Source organism: Bombus terrestris, chromosome 4, assembly GCF_910591885.1.
Source record: "Bombus terrestris chromosome 4, iyBomTerr1.2, whole genome shotgun sequence".
Taxonomy (NCBI): Eukaryota; Metazoa; Arthropoda; class Insecta; order Hymenoptera; family Apidae; genus Bombus; species Bombus terrestris.
The window spans coordinates 2,390,863-2,413,981 of record NC_063272.1 but is presented as its reverse complement, the minus strand read 5'-3'; the positions used below and the strand labels follow the sequence as shown (position 1 = coordinate 2,413,981).

Below are 23,119 nucleotides of genomic sequence, written 5' to 3'. Positions count from 1 at the left end.
TAAAGAATGACGAATCGTTATTCTTTAACCATCGTACTTAGACACATATTTATTGAGCTACTTGTATTTTAATCGAAGTCTAATATCCTCCATCTGTAGGCGTAAATATTACTGCCGTTGTTAATGTTATTTAAGTTTTACTACTGGAAAGGACATTTAAGTTTGAAGGCAGGCAAGTCTACTGTTCTTAAAGCTGACATTTAGACATCTAAGATTTTTTGTGTCTTTATTGACAAAAATATATTTGACTTTGCATATCCAAAATAAAGGATTTGCGTTATCTAAAATAAATAGATCATCTTTCTTTAGAAAATTCAATGTGGTGAAATTAGAATATGAGATAAAAGAAATACTATGCATACTTATTGTTCTTCTTAAAAATTAAAGGAATACTCATAATCCTAAAACATCCTTTCTATGTTGTACTAGATATATATACAATTAAAATGTGTAATAATGTGAATGATAAACTAGTTCGAATAATTATTTTGCTTAAACGTAAGTTAATTGAAATCAGATGAATGTTATACACGCATTATACCGTGCATTATGAACTATTGATTGATTGATGCTCATATTTAATTATTAACGAGGAAATTAGAAAAATCAAATTGAATTTAATCTGTCCTTCTTATATTTATTAAGATGAGTTCTGGGGCTTGAAACACTCGAGATTAGAAATTTTGATTAATATTTCACATTATGACTGGACGCTTGTTCTAATATCTTTTGTACGAGATACACTATACATACACAAGATCAAAATGGAATTTCGAAACGGTCGTATCGTTCAACAAAAATCTCTTTTATCTTTGATTCTCTTCATAAAAATGCAATTCTCCTTTACAGAACATCATATAACATTTATTGTACGATATATTGTTCAATTATATTTCGAAATTTTCAGCTTCGAATCTTTGTTTAATTATACTGTAGAATTAAATATCATGCGTTATTTAAATATAGAGATAGACTAAACTTTTGTCCACATTTATTAAAGCTGTATCAACTGAGATGTTTAAATTTGCGAAATTTCATGGACTTTTATATTTAATTTTTCATCATGAATCCCGCTTTGCGATACAATACATATTAGATTTATAATATCTTAAATTTACAGTACCAATGCTGATTTTATCTGAAACTATTTGTTTGCAAATGATATCTTTCTTCGTTGGAATTACCCTTCACTTATAAATTAATAATTATTAACATTGAACAGTATTGTTAAACTTCAATAAAAATAGGATCGATAACTAAATGTTAGTTAAAGAAACTTCCTATTACAGGTATAACAAATCATATTGAATTTTGTTTAGAAAACAATAATAAAAATGGGTGTCTTTTTGTGAAAATAATTTACAGCATATCACTCGACTTATTCATATAAGAGATATTAGTTTGTTTAAATACCCTGTTGCACCCTTTTATTCATTTTCAACCCAATTTTTTCACAACATTAAAAAATATTTTAAGCCTGAAGAAAAACAGGAAAAACTTCTTATTAGCATGATTTCATGCTAAACATCCTCTTAAGATATTATAAATCTTTCTTCTTTACTAAAACCAGAGCCTAACTGAAATATACGAGTATCGCAACAGGATTAATCGTAATACATGATTAAATACAAGCAATATGTAAGCTATATTTTTACTTTTTACTTCAGAAATAAATATTTCACCAGCATCGTCTTTAGCTTAAGGAAAATAAACTTGTGAAATTTAATTTAAAGCTTCGTAAAACATGGAAATGTTGCAGGATAACAAATCAGAAAAGATATATTAAATAAATCACAGTTCAGGTATCTATAACATGTGATTCTCTTAACAAATCTGTTTCATTCATCAAGCAACTGCAAAATTTCCGTAAAATCAGAAGCGGTTTCACAAATTATAGGCATTCGTAAACATGATAGATAAGAGTTAGTATCGCGGCGTTTTAGAGTATCTATGAGCGTAATATGGAAAGTAAAAAGATGTATAATAAAAATAGTTCACTTTCCAAGCTATCACTAACATTGTGACGAATTATTATACATATAACGGCTCACGAAAGTACTCGGACGCTTACAGAAACTTTCCATGAATATTTTGTTGAAGTTTTTCATGAATTTCAAGATGCATTAGGCTGTCTAAAAAGTTTCTTTCGTTTTGTTCTATTACTACAAAATAGATCATACATAAATCGATAAAATAATATAAAACAAAAAGTGTCGTGCATCTATTATTTCCTTATGAAACGAAAGAAACTTTTGAAACGAATGTAAATAGGAATTATAAGATGCTTATTGATTACCATCGGTATTTGGACAGTTAATTATGTATTGTATAAATAAGTCACAATATTTTTAGTAGGAGCATTTTTATCCCTAATCAATCATATGTTTAAAAATACTCTTTACATTGTACATTAGTTTTTTGCTATGTGTACGTCTGGAATAAGCATCTTCTAGTTTCCATATATATATTTCCAAATTAGTCTCAATTTTTACCGGTGTAATCATGATAGACACGTCTCGTTACATTGAAGTGAAGTGAAGAAAAACACTAACAAACATAATATATATTCGCAGAAATCTTCTATCTAATATTTTCGTCAACTACTGTATACACATTTATTAGATATTTGTGTGAGATTAAAATCGACAGATACGATAAAAGAATATTGTAGAGGTATAGCAATAAGAAAGTACAAGGAAAGTATAGCTCGTTAATTTGAATTACACCAGATTGTCAGTCATCTATTAGGTCGTGTTAATCTCTGAATAAATTCTTAAATAAATAAGTGTTAATAAAGATAAAGATAAAGAAGTGTTAATTAAACTAGAGACACTTAACATTTATTAGCATTTGTTCTTCCCCATTAATTGTTGAATAGGTCCTTTAGGGAAGAACAGAGAGACGGTTCGCTGGATTCCGTCTGATTCCGATTTTGATTCTTGGTATTTGAAAACCAATTTGTCACTTTGCCTGACATTGGTTTGTTCGGAGATACCGAGGGCTTTCCGCTCGACCCGGAAGCCCCCGTATCGTTTCCCTTTTGCGCCGTTAACATCTTCTCAATTGCGCTACCAAATACCTACGGACAAAATTGTTCTTATAAATTTATGAATATTATGTGTTTACGTATTTGAATGAAAATTTTTATGAAACGAGATTTCGCGTTAAAATACGTAATAGTAAATACGATAATTTACACGTTCTTTTTACCAAGATGAAAATGTATATGTAAATTTACTTGATGTATATGTAAATAGAAATATTTATATGTAATATTTATATGCTTGTATTTAAAATATTTTCATGCTTAAAGAATAAAGGTCATAATGTTATAAATATTTAAATCCTTGCACCTCTCCTTTATCGCGTAAGAAAGAGAAACTAAAAGTTTCACTCCAGAGAATGAGCTTCGTTCTAAAACAAATCAAATAACATATATTTCAGTATTTAACTGTTATTTAATATTCCTAATATTCCTAATAATATTTAATATTCCTATATTATTAATATAGATGAGAAGTGGATAAGATAGTTTACAATCATTAAGTACAGTATCGCAGATCCACCATCAGAGATCAGTAATATTAAAATAAAATTCATGTTGGATTAAAAGTGTGGTTAAGTTGGGGCTAACCCCAAATTTGCAAATTTTGACTTAAGTCAAAAAGTGGCCATTTTTGCACCTCCTCGCGAACGAAAAATTCTTGTGCGACGTTTAAGAGAATTTATCAAAAAAAAAAAAAAACAAAGAATTATTAGCATTTATACGAAATGTGACATGGAAGTTGAAAAAGATGAGTGTAGAGATGAAAAAATTAAGCAGAGGTCAAACTTACGCGCTACACGGTAAAACAATTGAAGTTTAAAATCGAACGAATCAGAATTACTGCGAGATCGTTGGTGGCTATTGTTCTCGTAGCAACAAACTAATGGTACTTCAGATTCGTTTGATTTCAAACTACAATTGATTTATCAATAGAGTTGTCGAAGAATTATTTTGTCGATATCGGTGTAGAACAATAATCAACAACGATCTCGCTGTACTTCATATTTCCTCTATTACAATCGTCGATTCATTTACCAGCAGAGCATCTGAAGAATTATTTCACATGGATCATGTAGAAAAAAAACGAACACGAAAATGGAACTGTAATAACATTTTTTATTCCTTGCTGAGAGCCGTTCTTAAACATTCTTCCCTTCGCAAGAAGATCGGAAAATAACCACTTTTGACGCTCTGTTTTCATCCCATATGAATTTTATCTTTAATATTGCCGATTGATAATAATGTCACTGCGATATTGTCCGCAATGATTGCAAATTATCTTCTCCACGTTTCACCTATATCGATAATACAGAATATCAAACAAGAATTATTTAATTTCACGTTGTTGTTGACTTTATTAATTTTTACGATAAAGTGCATTCTCTGGAAGAGATTTTACGATTTACGATTTTCTTTTTCATTCCCCCTTTCACCTACGATGGCTCTTAAACAAGAAACGATATCGTAACGAGAAATACAACTTACCTGAGCGTCCACTTTGGTTCCACTAGTGTTGTCCCATACGACTTTGTGTTTGTCCCATACGACTTCACCGCCTTCACTACCTTCGATTTATCCAACTTGAGACTTAAACTGGGCGTTACCAAATCTTCCGGCTTCTTCGACATCGGTTGGTGTCTCTTCGTGAACCAATTCGACGGTGACATAAAGGTCGAAATAGCGGCTTTCGAGGATCCGCTAAGCTTACTTTTAGCTCCGTGCAATGTCGACACGTCGAAGCTGTTGGAACGGAAGCTCTTCGATCGACTTCCTTTCTGTTCGGTCGTTTTTCCGGGCCAGTTTGAAGAAATTCCCTTCAGATCTCCGGTTACCGTTATCCACTTCATATATAGAGTTTGAAATCTTTCTCAAAATTTTGAAAGATCCTTTCCTAATTTCTTCCAGCTTATTTCTATTCATTCTGTTTCCGTTGTGGGTGAAGACCGTATCAACAATTTTGAACTCGTGTTCTCGTCTTTTTTTGCCGTATTTTTGTTTGTTGATTTCGAAATTTCTTGCTGAGTTTTTAAATGCTTCTTCTCTGTCTCTTTTTAAGTTTATCTTCTTCTCTGTTATTCCCTTAGGGATGATTTCGATCATTTTCCCATACAGTAAGTGATTTGGGGCAAATCCCGTTACACTGTGTCTGGTTACACTGATTGTATTCTTCTACGCTTTTTTCTGCGATCTTTGTCCAGTTTCTTTTTTTTTTCGAATTGATCTTGCATCTGATTCTGTTTACTAATGTTTGATTTACCCTCTCGTTTAGTCCATTGGAGGATGGACAGTCTGTCGAGGTGAAAATTAATTTAATGTTTTTCTCTCTCGCGTACTCTTGAATTTCCTTGGATGTCATCGCTGGGTATCGGTCTGCAAGGATAATTTTTATGGAGTCAGTTTCTCCTGTCGAGTTTATAAGTTTTATGATATCTTCCGCGCGTTGTGTTTTCGATGTGGACATAAAAACAGCCCTTGAAAAGTGATTTATGAGTATATGCATATACTTCTTTGGTGAGTTGTTGTTGGAAAAACCTCGGACCGTATCGAATGACATTATTTCAAACGGTTTCCTCGCTGGTCCTAGTCTCGACATAAGCCCGATCGGTCTTCTCGTTCTGCTTTTATTCCTAATGCAAGTTTCGCATTGTTTGCAGAATTTGTCGACAATTCGGTCCATATTTTTGAAATAATAAAAGGATCGGATTTTTTTCAATATGTGATTCCTTCCAACATGGCCAAAGAAATCATGCACCGTCTTTATGATATGCTCGCCAAACTCTTGTGAGACGAATATACGTTGGCGTCCTTTAATATTTTTAAAAAAAATCTCTGATTTTTTTATAAGGTCTTTCGTATTTTTAATATCTTCTCTGTTTTCTTTCTGATCTCGGATTATATCTTGCTTTTTATAATATTCGCTACTTTCAAAACCTCTTCTTCGTTCTCAAAACTTTCTAAGACGGGGTTCCTGGATAGTGCGACTGCCTCTATGTTGTGTTTTCCTGGTGAGTAGATGACTTTGAAGTCGTACTGCGATAAGTAGTGCATCAGGTCTCCAAAAGTTTCATCGGTTCTTGCTTTGATTCTCATTGATTCCAACGGTTTATGGTCTGAAAGGACAGTGAAGTATCTACCGATTAACTAATGCTGCCAGTACTGAATCGCCTCTTTGATAGCAAGACATTCAAGGTGGATTGCTTTGGTAAGCGATTAGTATCTGCGAATTCGTAGAATTCGTGGATAATTCTCGAGCTGTTTCGTGCGCACGCGATTTTAAGTGGCACGCAAACAGGTGCACCTATCCGCGTAGCGCAAGAAATGTATCACGGAGGTCGTTGCAGGTAATATCCATCGACAGACGGGACAATTCGGGTGCACAATCTATGCCTATGACTGTGCAGTAGGGCATACTCTTCTCGACCACTTGTCTGGCGCCAACCACCACTATTGTCTCGCGAAGGCCAAGCTGTAAATCTTCGTTGCTTATACCGTTTTCTTGGTGAGTGTTAATTTTTTACTTATTCGATGGTATAATAATACCGTTATTACGAGGTAAAAGTTTTTGGATGTGTGATTTCTTGATTGAAGAGACGCTATCATTATTAAAAGTTTGAATATCCCGCCACTAGCGAGGGAAACATAATACAGAATGATTCTTTCATTTGCTTACATTCGATTTCTTAATTTTACTCCTATTCTCCTTTTTAATTCGTAATTTAATTGTGAGGACATATGCTATGGAGCAATTTTTGTTACATTTAGCATCGTTGCTTTATTTGTTAAGACTGTTGAGCAATACGATCGTTTACTTTATTTACTGCCTTGTTTGCTATTATTTTACTTTTAAAGACAGGTATTTTGGAAATATAAACTTCTACATATTGGTATAATATTGATATACTTAAAAATGTCGTTTAGTGAATAGGAAAATAGGACACTAAAGGTTTAACTAATTGAAAACGATTTAGTTATTGAAGATAGTACTTGCTGAGCAAATGGATCGCGAAGTTGTCATAATGCTACAAATGATACACGCTTCAAAGAGAATTAAACAGAAAACGATGATCATTGAACTCGAACTTGATCTTAAAGCAGTCGTGCGATATGACAACTCTCGATTTTAGCGATTCTTCACTCTTGACTCTCCGGTGGCTAACTGACGATCAACGACTGTGATGTCGAAATATTAGGTCATTCGAAAAGTTTCTTTCGTTTTATAAGGAAATAATGGATGCACAACATTTTTCGTTTTATATTATTTTATCGAATTACGTATGATCCATTTTGTTCTGTCAAAATAGGTTTCATGTTGTATGAAGATGCATCGTTGTAAAAGACGTGTCTGTAAAAGAAAAACACAACCTAATATATTGATGGCCGTTAGGTCTATCGAAGTTTTCTGATCCTTTCGGTTTGTTGGCATTTCCGCTTTATTGTCTATGTTGTCTGTATGTCGGCGATGATTTTCGCGGTGCTATAATTGAAACCAAAGAAGCCTCTGGAAAGAGGATCGTTATGCCGAGGCCTAATTGTATCTCTCGCAGGACTAAGGAAACTAAACACTAGAGAGAAGATGTAAAGTTTTGTTTGAAGTGAGATCCACTTGAACGGTATTAATAAGTTTAGAATAAGAAGAAGGAAATTAATCGGTGTGCAAATTCTAACGGAATACAGTTACATTAAAATACGTCGATGTGACTTTAATTTTGAAGGAGGAAAGAAACGAAAATTAATGTCGTTACGCTGTAATTCAGTTGAAGCCTGAAGTGAAGTAAATTCGATAACGTAATACCACGTAGGGATATATTCTGCACGAGGAGCTGCTAGGAGATACGTATAAATTGATAAAAACAGCATAGTAATAATATATGGATCGCGGTAAAGATCGAAAATGTTTAATTTCCAATAATATTTTCCTATACGAAAGAGGAAAGTTTTAAGGAAAGTAGACGATCTCTCGTAAATTGATGGAACTTTGGTAATTCAAAGTTTCCTTGAATTGTGATAACTTTTTGACAGTGAAGTACAGTTGTTACCTTGTGTGAGATAGAAAACTGCATAATCGACTGGAAGTTTCTGTACGAGATATTGAAACATCGATTATGTTTTACGAGTTTTCCAAACAATATCGAATCGTTACATATGTCGTATAATTTCTGCTCGTCGTAAATTCGTAATAAAACGAATAATTTGATAACGATCGCAAATTTCTTCTTTTTTATTTCAAACTTATCTTTCTTATTTTCCCTTCCATAAAAATTAAAGTAATATTAACATATACATACTAACACGATATATACAAGGCGAGTTACTTGAGAGTTTGAAACGAAATATTTTTTATATTTTTAAATATATCGAAAAATGTTTCGGATAAAAGCTGAACTGAAATTCTGCGTGCAAAAATTATTAATTCACTTACGTCGAAGAAATATTAGTTTAACAGATATTTTAATTTTTATTTAGTGAAATTTATCGTACGAAAGACAAGCACGAAGACAAATACGAAAGTAGCGTCTTGTGTCTTTCCTTGTCTCTTATACCTAAAATATTTACTAAACTAATGGTTTTTCGATGCAAGAAGGTTAATAAATAACATTTTATAGAGAATTCTGAGCTGCATCGATTAATGTATTAAGAACTGTGTGATTCCATTTGAAGAAACAAAGTCGACCTTAGCACGATGGTTGCGCCACCACCTATAGAAAAGCTAGCAACGTCTAAATATGTCCTCCTTACAACCATCAAACTTTTATCCGAAGCATTTTTCGATATAATGAATAGTGTCGAAAATATTACGGCTCAAACCCTTGGCAAATCTTCGCATAGCCAATATATCTTCGAAATCGATTTTCTCAAGAATGAGCATTGGCACGCGGATGCTCCGTCTTACATTTTCGATTAATTTTTTTCAAGATCATCCTTTACCTTGCTCTTGCATAATTAAATAATTTGAAAATTTATAATAATATGTATATATAGAAATTTAATAGAAACAAATAGCAGGTGGACTTGTTAGATGGTCAGAAAATTATAGATTGTTATGTTTATGTATCGTTCGTATGACACGCTGTAAAAGTAAGAAACGATAATTATAAATTTATCGAAATATATTTATTATAAAGAGAAAAGAGAAAATGGCAGGGAAATATAGAGGAAAATTTGTTCGTAGGACGCTTCGTATTCAAGAGATTCCAAGATTGAAAATTTGCCTACCAAGTATACTTGAACTTGGCTCATTACGTGATAAATTAAAAAAATGTACTTTTCTTGAAAACAAAGCGTCTTGAGAATAAATTTTGTTCCACATTCTCAGTTTATTTTCACACGTAGAATTAGCCAGTCCAGAATTAGCCATGTTCTAGTACGCTTGGTAAATTTTGAAACGCGATCTTCTCGAAAATAAAGAATCCTGTATATTCGAATTTAAGTTGTCAAACGAAACCGATTTATACAAATCAAATGTATATCATCGAATATACAATTTGTTAAATAATACTCGTTTTAATCTGCTTATGAAAGATTATGATACACGAAGAACTTGTCGTTAGAATCAAATTATTTCTTTCGCTAAGCTTCGAATCTCAAAAATTTAACGTAGATATTTCCATTAGGTATTTTGGCATCGGAAGGAAAATTCCACGAACTTGAACCACTTTTTATTACTTTTCCGTCAAAACAATTCCCTGCTTCGTCTGATATTTATTAACGGATCATTCGTTTAAACTCGCGATTTGATCACATTGTGGCTGTTATAAATATTTTGTGGCTGTCGGCGATATTATGCTTCCCGTCGCACCTGTACAAGTTTCAAATGGAATCTTCAAATGGAATCACACAGTTCTTAATACATTAATCGATGCAGCTCAAAATTCTCTATAAAATGTTATTTATTAACCTTCTTGCATCGAAAAACCATTAGTTTAGTAAATATTTTAGGTATAAGAGACAAGGAAAGACACAAGACGCTACTTTCGTATTTGTCTTCGTGCTTGTCTTTCGTACGATAAATTTCACTAAATAAAAATTAAAATATCTGTTAAACTAATATTTCTTCGACGTAAGTGAATTAATAATTTTTGCACGCAGAATTTCAGTTCAGCTTTTATCCGAAACATTTTTCGATATATTTAAAAATATAAAAAATATTTCGTTTCAAACTCTCAAGTAACTCGCCTTGTATATATCGTGTTAGTATGTATATGCTAATATTACTTTAATTTTTATGCAAGGGAAAATAAGAAAGATAAGTTTGAAATAAAAAAGAAGAAATTTGCGATCGTTATCAAATTATTCGTTTTATTACGAATTTACGACGAGCAGAAATTATACGAAATATGTAACGATTCGATATTGTTTGGAAAACTCGTAAAACATAATCGATGTTTCAATATCTCGTACAGAAACTTCCAGTCGATTATGCAGTTTTCAAGGTAACAACTGTACTTCACTATCAAAAAGTTATCACAATTCAAGGAAACTTTGAATTACCAAAGTTCCATCAATTTACGAGAGATCGTCTACTTTCCTTAAAACTTTCCTCTTTCGTATAGGAAAATATTATTGGAAATTAAACATTTTCGATCTTTACCGCGATCCATGTATTATTACTATGCTGTTTTTATCAATTTATACGTATCTCCTAGCAGCTCCTCGTGCAGAATATATCCCTACGTGGTATTACGTTATCGAATTTACTTCACTTCAGGCTTCAACTGAATTACAGCGTAACGACATTAATTTTCGTTTCTTTCCTCCTTCAAAATTAAAGTCACATCGACGTATTTTAATGTAACTGTATTCCGTTAGAATTTGCACACCGATTAATTTCCTTCTTCTTATTCTAAAGTTATTAATACCGTTCAAGTGGATCTCACTTCAAACAAAACTTTACATCTTCTCTCTAGTGTTTAGTTTTCTTAGTCCTGCGAGAGATACAATCAGGCCTCGGCATAACGATCCTCTTTCCAGAGGCTTCTTTGGTTTCAATTATAGCACCGCGAAAATCATCGCCGACATACAGACAACATAGACAATAAAGCGGAAATGCCAACAAACCGAAAGGATCAGAAAACTTCGATAGACCTAACGGCCATCAATATATTAGGTTGTGTTTTTCTTTTGCAGACACGTCTTTTACAACGATGCATCTTCATACAACATGAAACCTATTTTGACAGAACAAAATGGATCATACGTAATTCGATAAAATAATATAAAACGAAAAATGTTGTGCATCCATTGTAAAAGTTCGAGCTATCGCGGGGAGACGCGGTCGTTAGAATACGCGTCAACGAGAGTCGTAAATTCCCGTTACGATTAGAATAATCGACACCACGAATAGTTCGATCCCCGTATTTCGGTTAGGATAATCGGGGTGGTTGATGCGGTATAACACTGAGAGTCACAGAATTATAATAATGTATATTTCCAACACTTAGTCTACACGATTGAAAAGATATCAACAATTAACAACCTTATCGCACGCAGATAATATAAATGTATACAATATAGAGCAAGGCTCTTACAATTGAGCTTAGTCTCTTGGTGGACGTAGCACGATATGATACTTAATAGAATAAGCGAATGTTTGGCTCAATGTGTAATGTTCGACGCGTCACAAGGAACTGATCGACTTTGGATGATTTCTTTGTCTCATCTTTAAGACGACCCCCACTATACTTAGGTCACGCCACCGTTCGCGCCTATGATCACGTATGTCTCTTCTTGCGTGGAAAACGTAACGGACCAAATTCGATGTTTCGAGAACTCGTTGCTCGGCGACAGCTATGGGCTCGTCGATACATTGTATATGATCCGGCGGTCAGATAAGACGATCTGACTGAGACATTGTAGGGCCGCGAGTGACGGTTAGAAAATACAGCCTGTGTTAAGCCTCGTGGCGTAACATCCATTATTTCCTTATAAAACGAAAGAAACTTTTCGAACGACCTAATATTTCGACATCACAGTCGTTGATCGTCAGTTAGCCACCGGAGAGTCAAGAGTGAAGAATCGCTAAAATCGAGAGTTGTCATATCGCACGACTGCTTTAAGATCAAGTTCGAGTTCAATGATCATCGTTTTCTGTTTAATTCTCTTTGAAGCGTGTATCATTTGTAGCATTATGTCAACTTCGCGATCCATTTGCTCAGCAAGTACTATCTTCAATAACTACATCGTTTTCAATTAGTTAAACCTTTAGTGTCCTATTTTCCTATTCACTAAACGACATTTTTAAGTATATCAATATTATACCAATATGTAGAAGTTTATATTTCCAAAATACCTGTCTTTAAAAGTAAAATAATAGCAAACAAGGCAGTAAATAAAGTAAACGATCGTATTGCTCAACAGTCTTAACAAATAAAGCAACGATGCTAAAAGTAACAAAAATTGCTCCATAGCATATGTCCTCACAATTAAATTACGAATTAAAAAGGAGAATAGGAGTAAAATTAAGAAATCGAATGTAAGCAAATGAAAGAATCATTCTGTATTATGTTTCCCTCGCTAGTAGCGGGATATTCAAACTTTTAATAATGATAGCGTCTCTTCAATCAAGAAATCACACATCCAAAAACTTTTACCTCGTAATAACGGTATTATTATACCATCGAATAAGAAAAAAATTAACACTCACCAAGAAAACGGTATAAGCAACGAAGATTTACAGCTTGGCCTTCGCGAGACAATAGTGGTGGTTGGCGCCAGACAAGTGGTCGAGAAGAGTATGCCCTACTGCACAGTCATAGGCATAGATCGTGCACCCGAATTGTCCCGTCTGTCGATGGATATTACCTGCAACGACCTCCGTGATACATTTCTTGCGCTACGCGAATAGGTGCACCTGTTTGCGTGCCACTTAAAATCGCGTACGCACGAAACAGCTCGAGAATTATCCACGAATTCTACGAATTCGCAGATACTAATCGCTTACCAAAGCAATTCACCTTGAATGTCTTGCTATCAAAGAAGCGATTCAGTACTGGCAGCATTAGTTAATCGGTAGATACTTCACTGTCCTTTCAGACCATAAACCGTTGGAATCAATGAGAATCAAAGCAAGAACCGATGAAACTTTTGGAGACCTGATGCACTACTTATCGCAGTACGACTTCAAAATCATCTACTCACCAGGAAAACACAACATAGAGGCAGTCGCACTATCCAGGAACCCCGTCTTAGAAAGTTTTGAGAACGAAGAAGAGGTTTTGAAAGTAGCGAATATTATAAAAAGCAAGATATAATCCGAGATCAGAAAGAAAACAGAGAAGATATTAAAAATACGAAAGACCTTATAAAAAAAATCAGAGATTTTTTTTAAAAATATTAAAGGACGCCAACGTATATTCGTCTCACAAGAGTTTGGCGAGCATATCATAAAGACGGTGCATGATTTCTTTGGCCATGTTGGAAGGAATCACATATTGAAAAAAATCCGATCCTTTTATTATTTCAAAAATATGGACCGAATTGTCGACAAATTCTGCAAACAATGCGAATATATAGGAATAAAAGCAGAACGAGAAGACCGATCGGGCTTATGTCGAGACTAGGACCAGCGAGGAAACCGTTTGAAATAATGTCATTCGATACGGTCCGAGGTTTTTCCAACAACAACTCACCAAAGAAGTATATGCATATACTCATAAATCACTTTTCAAGGGCTGTTTTTAAGTCCACATCGAAAACACAACGCGCGGAAGATATCATAAAACTTATAAACTCGACAGGAGAAACTGACTCCATAAAAATTATCCTTGCAGACCGATACCCAGCGATGACATCCAAGGAAATTCAAGAGTACGCGAGAGAGAAAAACATTAAATTAATTTTCACCTCGACAGACTGTCCATCCTCCAATGGACTAAACGAGAGGGTAAATCAAACATTAGTAAACAGAATCAGATGCAAGATCAATTCGAAAAAAAAAAAGAAACTGGACAAAGATCGCAGAAAAAAGCGTAGAAGAATACAATCAGTGTAACCAGACACAGTGTAACGGGATTTGCCCCAAATCACTTACTGTATGGGAAAATGATCGAAATCATCCCTAAGGGAATAACAGAGAAGAATTGGTTCACGAAGAGACACCAACCGATGTCGAAGAAGCCGGAAGATTTAGTAACGGCCAGTTTAAGTCTCAAGTTCGATAAATCGAAGGTAGTGAAGGCGGTGAAGGAAACGTTGGGTAAAAAGTACCCTAATAGCGAGGTCAAACACAAAGTCGTATGGGACAACACTAGTGGAACCAAAGTGGACGCTCAGCTAAGTTGTATTTCTCGTTACGATATCGTTTCTTGTTTAAGAGCCATCGTAGGTGAAAGGAGGAATGCAAGAACGCACATAATACGCAAAAATCTATGGCAGATTCAAAGTACAGTACTCGTTGTGATATTCGGTAAAGATAATAAGTTCTCCTATGGAGATTTCATTTTTCAAATTATTCTCGTAAAAGTACGTATTTGCATAAATAAATAGCACACGGTCTCTGCGTAAATACCCAGGCCAGTTATAAATATTTCAGTTTGCCAACGATATCCCAACATGTAGGACACTCACATGTGTGCTACTTCGTGAGCGATGATAAAGGCGCTGGTCAAGCCTTCGTCTCGATTTAACGCGCACGATCTCGCGGGATAGCATACTCCTGACACAGGTGCGTAACCGGAAGGACCTCGTATATCTAATCGCGTCAACCATACAGCAACATCGTGATTTACGTCCTTCGAGGACAGCATCTTTCTGTTCCATTTGTTCACGTTCTCGAGAGATCGTCTGGCATCGCCACGGCGGACCTACGACAACGTTTAATATTTTCTTAATAAAAGCTAGCAAATATTACCAATATATTATATTTATTATTACATCATACATTATATACTATATATAAATATTCGTCAATGATAATAAATATATGTGCAAGTAATCGTGTTGTTGATTGTAATCAAATGTAACTTGTAACGCTATTAGTATTTTAATCTTCCTGAAAAATGTTGAAATGTTGATTCAACAGCAGAGAAGAATAGCAGAAAAAGAAAAGTAAAAGGAATCGCAAGTGTCGTATATCAATGATATTATCATAGGTCTATAACATTAAATTAAGATTCTTAAGAGATGAAAAAGGTTTAATAGTCGATTATACAGATATTTCGGATACACGATAAATGCGAGGTTTGTCAATGATCCGTGAAAATTGTTTGTTTGGAAATTTGTTTCCAAGGGATCGTTCACGGTTGTCCAATTTAACAAAATGGAACTCGTTGCATTTTATCGATCTAAAACGTCATGCGCAGATATTTTGACCTATATAATTTATATACCATACACTGTACAGATAAGTAGAAAATAAAATAATTGACACTCGCATATGCGTATCTCAGATAGTTACTACTTTAGTTAAATGATTTAATTTAATGGAAATCGCTTACCATAACGTCTCGTTTTTCCGCGTATAAAATCATTCGTACGATCACTAGAATCATGTTGGATTCGAGCGACGGGTCCATGTAAATTGCACTGACCTAGGATTAAAATACGTACGAAAATGTAACAGGCGTTAAAACAGTATTACAGCCTTACAAATAAATTATTATTCAAAACTGTCGTAAATACATCGTATCTTATATAATTTTCCTAAAAAATTAATTTTATTCGTTATATTTATCTTAGGAAATGTACGTTATTAATCTCAACAGCATTGGAAAACCAATTACCGAATGGCTGAAATTAATCGATTACAAAATTCCATTACGGATAAATTATTCGCTGAACTTTTTAAAAGATACGTGTAAGCTTTGAACAGTGTAAACAGAAAATACAGAGCTTCCATCCGAGTATACGATCGAGATGTTTGAAAGCAAGTAGCGTACCTTGAAAATACAGAGATACGCATAACTCTGCCCTATGTTTCCCGGTTGCTTGCGTACATGTGTAGGAGGAGGTATTCTATATCTAAGTATAATAACAGAATTTCGTTTGGTATTACTTACGATGTTTAAAGGAGCCAAGGTATATTGCTGTACTCGAATTCCATGAAAATCTACCACGGAGTAATCAGCAGCTATTCCAAGCTCTAACCATCGTGGCGGCGAATCCTTAGCAGTTGGTCTTTTCTCTAGAAATGACTTATCTTAGAAATCGACTTATCTTCCACGAAATTAGAAAGTCTACTCGACTCGACTTGATAGATTAAACGCATGATTATTAAAAGCATAAATTAATATCTACGAGCAAGTATTCGTGGAATAATTATTATGATATAAATAATTATTTCAAAAGTATAATTTCAAAAATATCAATTCGGTATCACCGTGAATTTCATCCTGCAAATTTCTTTAAAATTCTTGACAAATTTTGGTAAACGTATTTCTCCAGCAAATTTGTCTATTTTTCTATTTTTTTACATTAAATTAGGTAAGATAGATAAAGATTCGTGCAATGGACAATATACATATGTGTAATAGACAGGGAATAATAAAATAAATTAAAAACAGCGAAATATAGATGAACGTGTAGAAGATCAAGCGAGAGTGGAACGCAATAGGGAGAATAATTGTAAACCGAGTTCCTTTTAAGGCTGAAGATAAGCTATTCTTATATTACATGCTGTTATTATTACTTTTGTACACGATAGATTGGAATATCAGTACAATTTCTTTCTTTCAGTAATATTCGATGATTCGTTAATTTATTAACCGCTATATTGTACGTGGTAAGTAGAAAAGCAACGATTGTACAAGAATGGCATTTGGAAAAATATTTGACTTACTTGATAATCTGTTCCTTTGCCATTTAGGACCAGAGAAGTATCCAATTTCCTCGGGATTTGTTATTTTATATAGGTTGGGGTTGATAATCAATCTCGGATCCACTCGGATTGGTTATCACACCTTTTATTTTCTCTCTTATACAAAACACCAAATCACACAGCAAACGTCTAAACTCTCCCAATGCGTCTTAGCAATTGAGGCGTGGTCGACTCCTATGACAAAAGAGCGTAGTTAGGAGTCGTACCAACATAACCCTAGTAACCTTTTAGTAACTAGCGGTCATACCAACTGAGCATTTCTCAACAGTATTTACGTCGATCGATAATTCTTCCACTATTGTATCGTTGTATTCTGTGGAGACATCGTCTTTTTCATCGTACAGAATCAATTTCTCAGCTTCTGGGTATTCCACGTCGAAGACGTCACCGGAAAGATTATAAAATCCCTGAACATCGTGGCTTAAGGAATCGCGTTTGCTTCGTTTCGACTTTCTCTTACTTTCTTCAACTTCAAATTTATTCGATTTCCCTGTAACCGAATTATCAACGTTTTACCACGTTTGCCTGTCTTATCTTCGCTATTCTCGTTACGGATAAAATGAAAAAATAGTTGCAAAATTTCTGAAATTGTAAATACGACCAGACTGGAACGTATCGACGACATATACGGTGTCACAAAATTGTGACAAGTCAATATTCCAGTTGTTAGTTTGTTGAATTTACGCCGCCGCTGATTAAACGTATCACGCTTTAATAGAAAATTCAATTTCCCAGCGGGGAAAATGGAATTTTGCGCTAATTAAAGTATTGCGCTTTTGTACAAAATTCCATTGTTTTCTGTTGCCCGCGAAAATGCAATTTTACGACGGACATTTCAGACAAATTTCCATCAGACGGCTTTCCATCCGTAAAAAAGAATGCTATCTACAAAAGTGTCAATGGAAATTGATCAAAGTAACGTCAAGCAAACCCGTTTAAACAGCGAGGTAAATAGACCAATTGCTTTTAACAAAACCTGTATCGTTGCTCTTAACCGTTTCACTTTTAAATATCAATCGGCGCTGTTCCTCATTAAAATTTCGATTTAAATCGAACGAGAAATACAGCGTAACACTTGGAATTTTCTATCGTTTCTCAACCATACTTCGAACATTTACGTCGCATTCTTCCATTCATAGGATCGCGATGTTTGATTCTTCGATTTCGATACAAAAACGTTTCACAGCTTTCGACGCGGGCAATTTAATTAAGAGAACAAATAATTTGTTTATAAACTGCCAATTACGTGCCTTGAATTTCCGATATATGCAATAAATTTCATTGCTACTTGACCTAAGTGGGTCATAAAGTTGCAACCGTGTAAACCGTGCCACGTAATTTTATTCCATTCAATTTTCCACGTTTCCAACAATTTATCAAATTAGAATTTACCTGCGCATCGTACGAAATTTTTCATAAAAATTGATTAATAATAGTAGATATATAGCTCCTCGTATTCGTAAAACAGATTTTTAATCTGTAAACAACGAGTCGTGGTGATTACGATACGATCGATTTTCAACTTAGCAAAATTTGTTTCCATTTAACATTCACATCCAGATTGTATTTCCTTTGTAATAAATTAATTATATAATTAAATAAATGTATTATTCGAACCGATATTCAGATACAGTTCGAGTATACTTGATAAATTTCCAGACTCGATTCTCCAAGTCGAAAATGAGAACGTTTTATCCTATACTTTTTCTTCATTTTTCCACAAGGATTCGCGTTGTTCTCGCTTTCAGACGTTGTTCCATTGCATCCTGTATATACGGGGTGTGCCAAATTTAAACCGTCAAATTGTAAGGAGTTGATTTACAGACAAGAAGAAGAAGAAGAAGAAGGAAGAACTTTATATAATGTTCATCAACGGACGTTTCTTTACAGAATTACAAACGAGTATCGTTCGTACGAAACAGGTAACGACGCGTTTTCCATCGCAGCGTGCAAAAGTACGCTGTATTATCGTGTCAGCGCAGTTGCATGCTTTTTATCATGCGACAACAAGCCCGTGTCGTTAATAGCTACAATAATGATACAATGAAAAATTATTATCTGGTATGTTTGATTGGTCGTTGGAGAACGTTGTCCGTGTGCTCAGATAGAAGCCTGACATCGATCAACGATGGGAGTAATACGATCTCGTACACACAGTTGCTAACAATTCGATCGAGTTGCAAAAACCGCGTGTTTTTACTCGTTGCGCTAGTTGTTCACGCGAACTCGCATCTCCAGAATAAACCTTCCGTTTTACAGTTGCGAAACCATAAATACAGAAAAGAAAACGCAGTTCTTGAAACTCTGACGAAACGCTGATAATACGGTCAATTGTCGCGTGCCGTGGAATGGAAAATTCGTCGTTACTTGTTTCATACGTACGATACTTGTTTGTAACTGTGGAAAAACGCGTTTATTGCCCAGCTTCGTACGACATGTTTTTCGGTAAATATTTACAAAGCGGACAATCTCGCCATATTCAACGGCTTTGAAATATGTTTGCCAAGGCTAATATTCCGAACAACTTTTTCCTGTAATACTCTTTACCGTCGCTCTGCTTTCCGCGATATTCGCAGCAATTTCTGTCTCGACGACAGCGATGATTTCGTAGTTTCGCTTTTCTCGATATCACTGCTAAAGCTTTTCCTACCTCGAATAACCACGCAAAGCTTCGTATGAATCGTATCTATCCTGTTACTTGATACGCGAATTTAATTCGCGGTAGCCTCAGTGATGTTTCTTCCCTGTGCGAGTTGAAAATGATTATCAGAAATGCATATATATGTAGTATCGTGGACAAAAGGCCTAAGATATCTGCCGAATCGTAAACAATGTCGCGAGAACCGCGGCATCGTCGGGTACATCAAGGTGTCGTCGATCCTTTTTAAGTGGATAGTTTCGTGGAAAGGGCCCGCGTGACCCTGGCCACGGGCGTTTCGGAACACGTGTCTCGAACGGCGGGAAAAGACAAAGAAACGTTAAAGTCAGTATTAGTTGAGAAGCCGGAGAGGACGGATGCAAAAGGTGTGCAGAGTGTGAATTGAGAAGCGAGAGCGTGGGAGTGTAGAAGCCGAAGAGTGTGAATCGGGAAGTCGAAAGCCGCGTCTGAAAATAAGACGTACGACAGCATTGTAATTATTTCCTTGCTTCGAATATTATTAATTAAATCAAAACATCATTACTTGTCCTTTCCTCTAAGACCCATTAAGATACTACATATATATATAAATGTACGGACATCAACGTCCGAGACGTTCGTCCATGCCAAACGGTAACGCGTACAGGAAACATTTGTTCAAAATGACTTTGACTTTAGCTAAATTTTCAAATTGGAACTAGCTAATGGTCGTTCGCTTTGTAAATGATTATTTCTTTTTCTTCTTTTTGCCTGCAGATTAAGCCCTCCCTGTTTGACGGTTTAAATTTATTAAATTAAATTTATTAAACCGAATATATATATATATATTCGTTTGTACTACGATTACTCTCATACTCTATGTATGGTATTATCATATCGACGCTATCAGTTCTTACAGTATCACGATCAGAGTCAATTTTAGAATAGAAGGAGCAATTAACGGCGGATCGCAAAGTAAGAAGCTTATAACATAATTGGCAAGGAAGTCGGTAAATCGATCAACCAATCACCTACATCCAACCGTCTAACGAAAGATGAAAAGCCATCGCGATAACGATCCTTCTCACCTGCAGGATTTTCCGGATTCACAGACACGAAGCTCGAATTATTCCTGATCGACCACCACTTTTCGTTTTTCGGCTGAAACATCACATGCTGGCCATTCGTCAGCGGCTGAACGAAGAACGATCTCTGCCCGATCAACATCAAGGCGTACACTTCTTCTTCGCATATCGTCACGACGACGAAGGAACTCGCGTCTCCTTCCAAGCTGCCTTGTCGAAGATCGCAGTTCGCCTTGGCGTTACGTCGCTCGGACTTGGTTTTACCCTGGCGCACCCAATTCACGGTGAAATTCGACGACAGTATCAATCGATCGTTGGCCATGGTCCTTAAGGTCCAGTTGCTGATCTCGAGGAACACCGGCTCTTGGTGGAGATACTCGCGCCAAGTTTCTCGGTCTTCGTGGGTCGATCTTCTGTTCCGCGCGCTCTCATTCGGGATCACTCGAGGGTAAACGATCTCGTACTCCTGCAAGCTTTGCAGAAAGTCGCTCATTCGCGACTTAGTAGCGATCGTGCCGAGCAGCCACGTGGCGAGGAGAAAACTGGGAAGTTTCGATCGCGTCATGTCTCGCGCGCTTTGATCGAAATTTCAATAGGATTTTCTGGCTACCCAAAACTCGCCAGGCATGCTCGTTCACTCGCAGACGTAGTCATTGCGATGAAAGCAGCTAGTTCGCAGACCCGATATTCTCATTTCATTTCGCCGGTTCGTAACGCGTTCGAAACTCCGCGTCATATAGACGCGGATGCGACGATACTCTCGCGATCTAACATTTTCAATGTCTCGCGCTTTATCACGTAGCTCGCGCGGAAGTAATACGAAGGTGAATCGTTGGTTTTAATACACAGGGTGTTGTTTAATCGATCGTATAATGGAGAAGGGAGCGATTCTACGGTACACCAGAAATGAAATGAAATCATAGAATGCAGTGGTTTTGTAGGTAGTGCTTTATCGAAAAGATTAACCGTGAATATTTGCTCGACCTATTTATACCAAATTGATACAGAATCTTAAAATACAGACGAATCTTTCTCAATTTTCTTCGATCATCGTCTCTAGGCGTACGAAACTGCCTCGTTGAATTCGAACGTTTCTCGATTTCCTTCGACGTCTTTCAATTTCTTCTTTTTTTAATCGCCGTTCGCCTTCTCAAAGCTGTCTTCGAACAGAATTCTTAGAACGACTTCCAATTCCTTTCGATTCGTCCAATCGTTTAGCTTTACGAAACTGTTTCGCTAAACTCCTTTTTCCACTGTACTTGCGTATCGTAACAAACTCGTCGGCGGTAACTCGCGTCGATTAACGATTCACCACCAGTAAAGTAACCGGGAATGCAGCAAACTAGTAGTCGGTAGAACGAAGCGGAACGTAAGTGGAGCGAGCGATAAGAGCGATCGCGACAATCGCACGCCTCGCCGTCCCATTCCCACGCGAACGAATCATCAAATTCGAGCCAAAGATTCTCACTAACTCGAAGATTCGCGCCAGTATTTTCCACGCGCGCGTCACAGAAATTCGAACGACTTTCGCGAAAAGGACGGAAGGATAAGACGATCGATCGGATCTCGGGTCGATCGCGATACCCCCGGACAGAAGGTTTCGAGGAAAAAGTGGAGTAGACGCGACGAAGGAGCGTCGTGCAGCAACTGGTGGCCAATTTATTCACCACGTGCCGTAGGAATTTAATTTTCTTTCGCGCAACAACGATCCACCATCGGGGAAAGTAGAATATAATTAATTTCGATCTCGTGTCGATCGCGACGTTCCGGATGGAACGTTTCGCCGAAGAGGTGGAATAAACGCGACGAAGGAGCGTCGTGCAGCAACCGGTGGCCAATTTTTCCACCACGTGGCACCACGTGGAAATTTAAACGTTTCCCATGAAAATGATGCACCATCGGTGAAAGTAAAATACGATAATTAATCGGTCGTCGAGTCGAACGTGATATTCCGGATAAAATTTTTCGATGAAAAAAGGGGAGTAAACGCGACGAACGAGCTTCGTGCTACGACTGGCAGCCACATGGACGGATGAACGCGGCTGGAAACGCACGCGAGTGCAGCGGCGAATTGTGCGTAAGAGTAAGCGCGAACGCGAGACTGGAAAAAGCACCAGCGCTTACCGCCCACTGAAGTTCTAATAATGGCAGCTTTATGTGCAATCACCGAGAAACGAGGATGCTGGCGAACGCATTGTTCGACCCCGACCGAGACGATTTAACAAGGGCCGAGGATTTCATCTTGAACGTTGCTCTTGTCACGACCGGCATACTTCAAATCCGATGGACCGATGATGGAGATAGAGATGTGGCGACCTTGGCGACAATGTATATCGCCGAAGTGCCTAATGAGTCATCTGTATCCTAACGGTCCTTCCACCGAATGTCCTAGAAGAGTGACAACGGTCACGTACGCCTACAGGGTAGTGGGGATATTGAGGGATGACAAACAAAGAAGAAACAGATGTTACCGAAAGTCAAATTGTAAGAGCTTCAGTCTTGGAAAGTCACGGCTGGAGCTCAGAACAAAATCGCAGTCAGTGTAAATTCAGAATACAAGA

The 23,119-nt window shown here is 36.2% G+C and overlaps 2 protein-coding genes and 1 long non-coding RNA gene across 4 annotated transcripts in view; 1 reads left to right on the top strand and 2 right to left on the bottom strand.

Moving 5' to 3' along the window:
• Positions 1 to 2,818: 2,818 nt before the first annotated feature.
• On the bottom strand, positions 2,819 to 4,943 carry LOC125384866. Its single transcript, XM_048404945.1, has 3 exons — positions 4,532 to 4,943; positions 3,354 to 3,414; positions 2,819 to 3,079 (listed from the first exon to the last, which is right to left on the bottom strand). The coding sequence occupies exons 1-3, from the start codon at positions 4,891 to 4,893 to the stop codon at positions 2,864 to 2,866; spliced, it is 639 nt and encodes a 212-aa protein (XP_048260902.1). The 5' UTR covers positions 4,894 to 4,943; the 3' UTR covers positions 2,819 to 2,863.
• A 1,045-nt stretch (positions 4,944 to 5,988) lies between these two features.
• Positions 5,989 to 23,119, top strand: part of LOC125384895 — a 58,535-nt gene continuing 41,404 nt past the window's right edge. For both annotated transcript variants that reach the window (XR_007223745.1, XR_007223744.1), the window contains exon 1: positions 5,989 to 6,545. This is a non-coding gene — a long non-coding RNA (uncharacterized LOC125384895). The remainder of the gene's footprint in view (positions 6,546 to 23,119) is intronic.
• Positions 14,394 to 21,205, bottom strand: LOC125384874 (A disintegrin and metalloproteinase with thrombospondin motifs 12-like). Its single transcript, XM_048404970.1, has 6 exons — positions 20,562 to 21,205; positions 17,123 to 17,325; positions 16,818 to 16,866; positions 16,039 to 16,163; positions 15,478 to 15,570; positions 14,394 to 14,844 (listed from the first exon to the last, which is right to left on the bottom strand). Exons 1-6 carry the CDS (start codon positions 21,121 to 21,123, stop codon positions 14,605 to 14,607), a joined length of 1,272 nt encoding a protein of 423 aa, XP_048260927.1. The 5' UTR covers positions 21,124 to 21,205; the 3' UTR covers positions 14,394 to 14,604.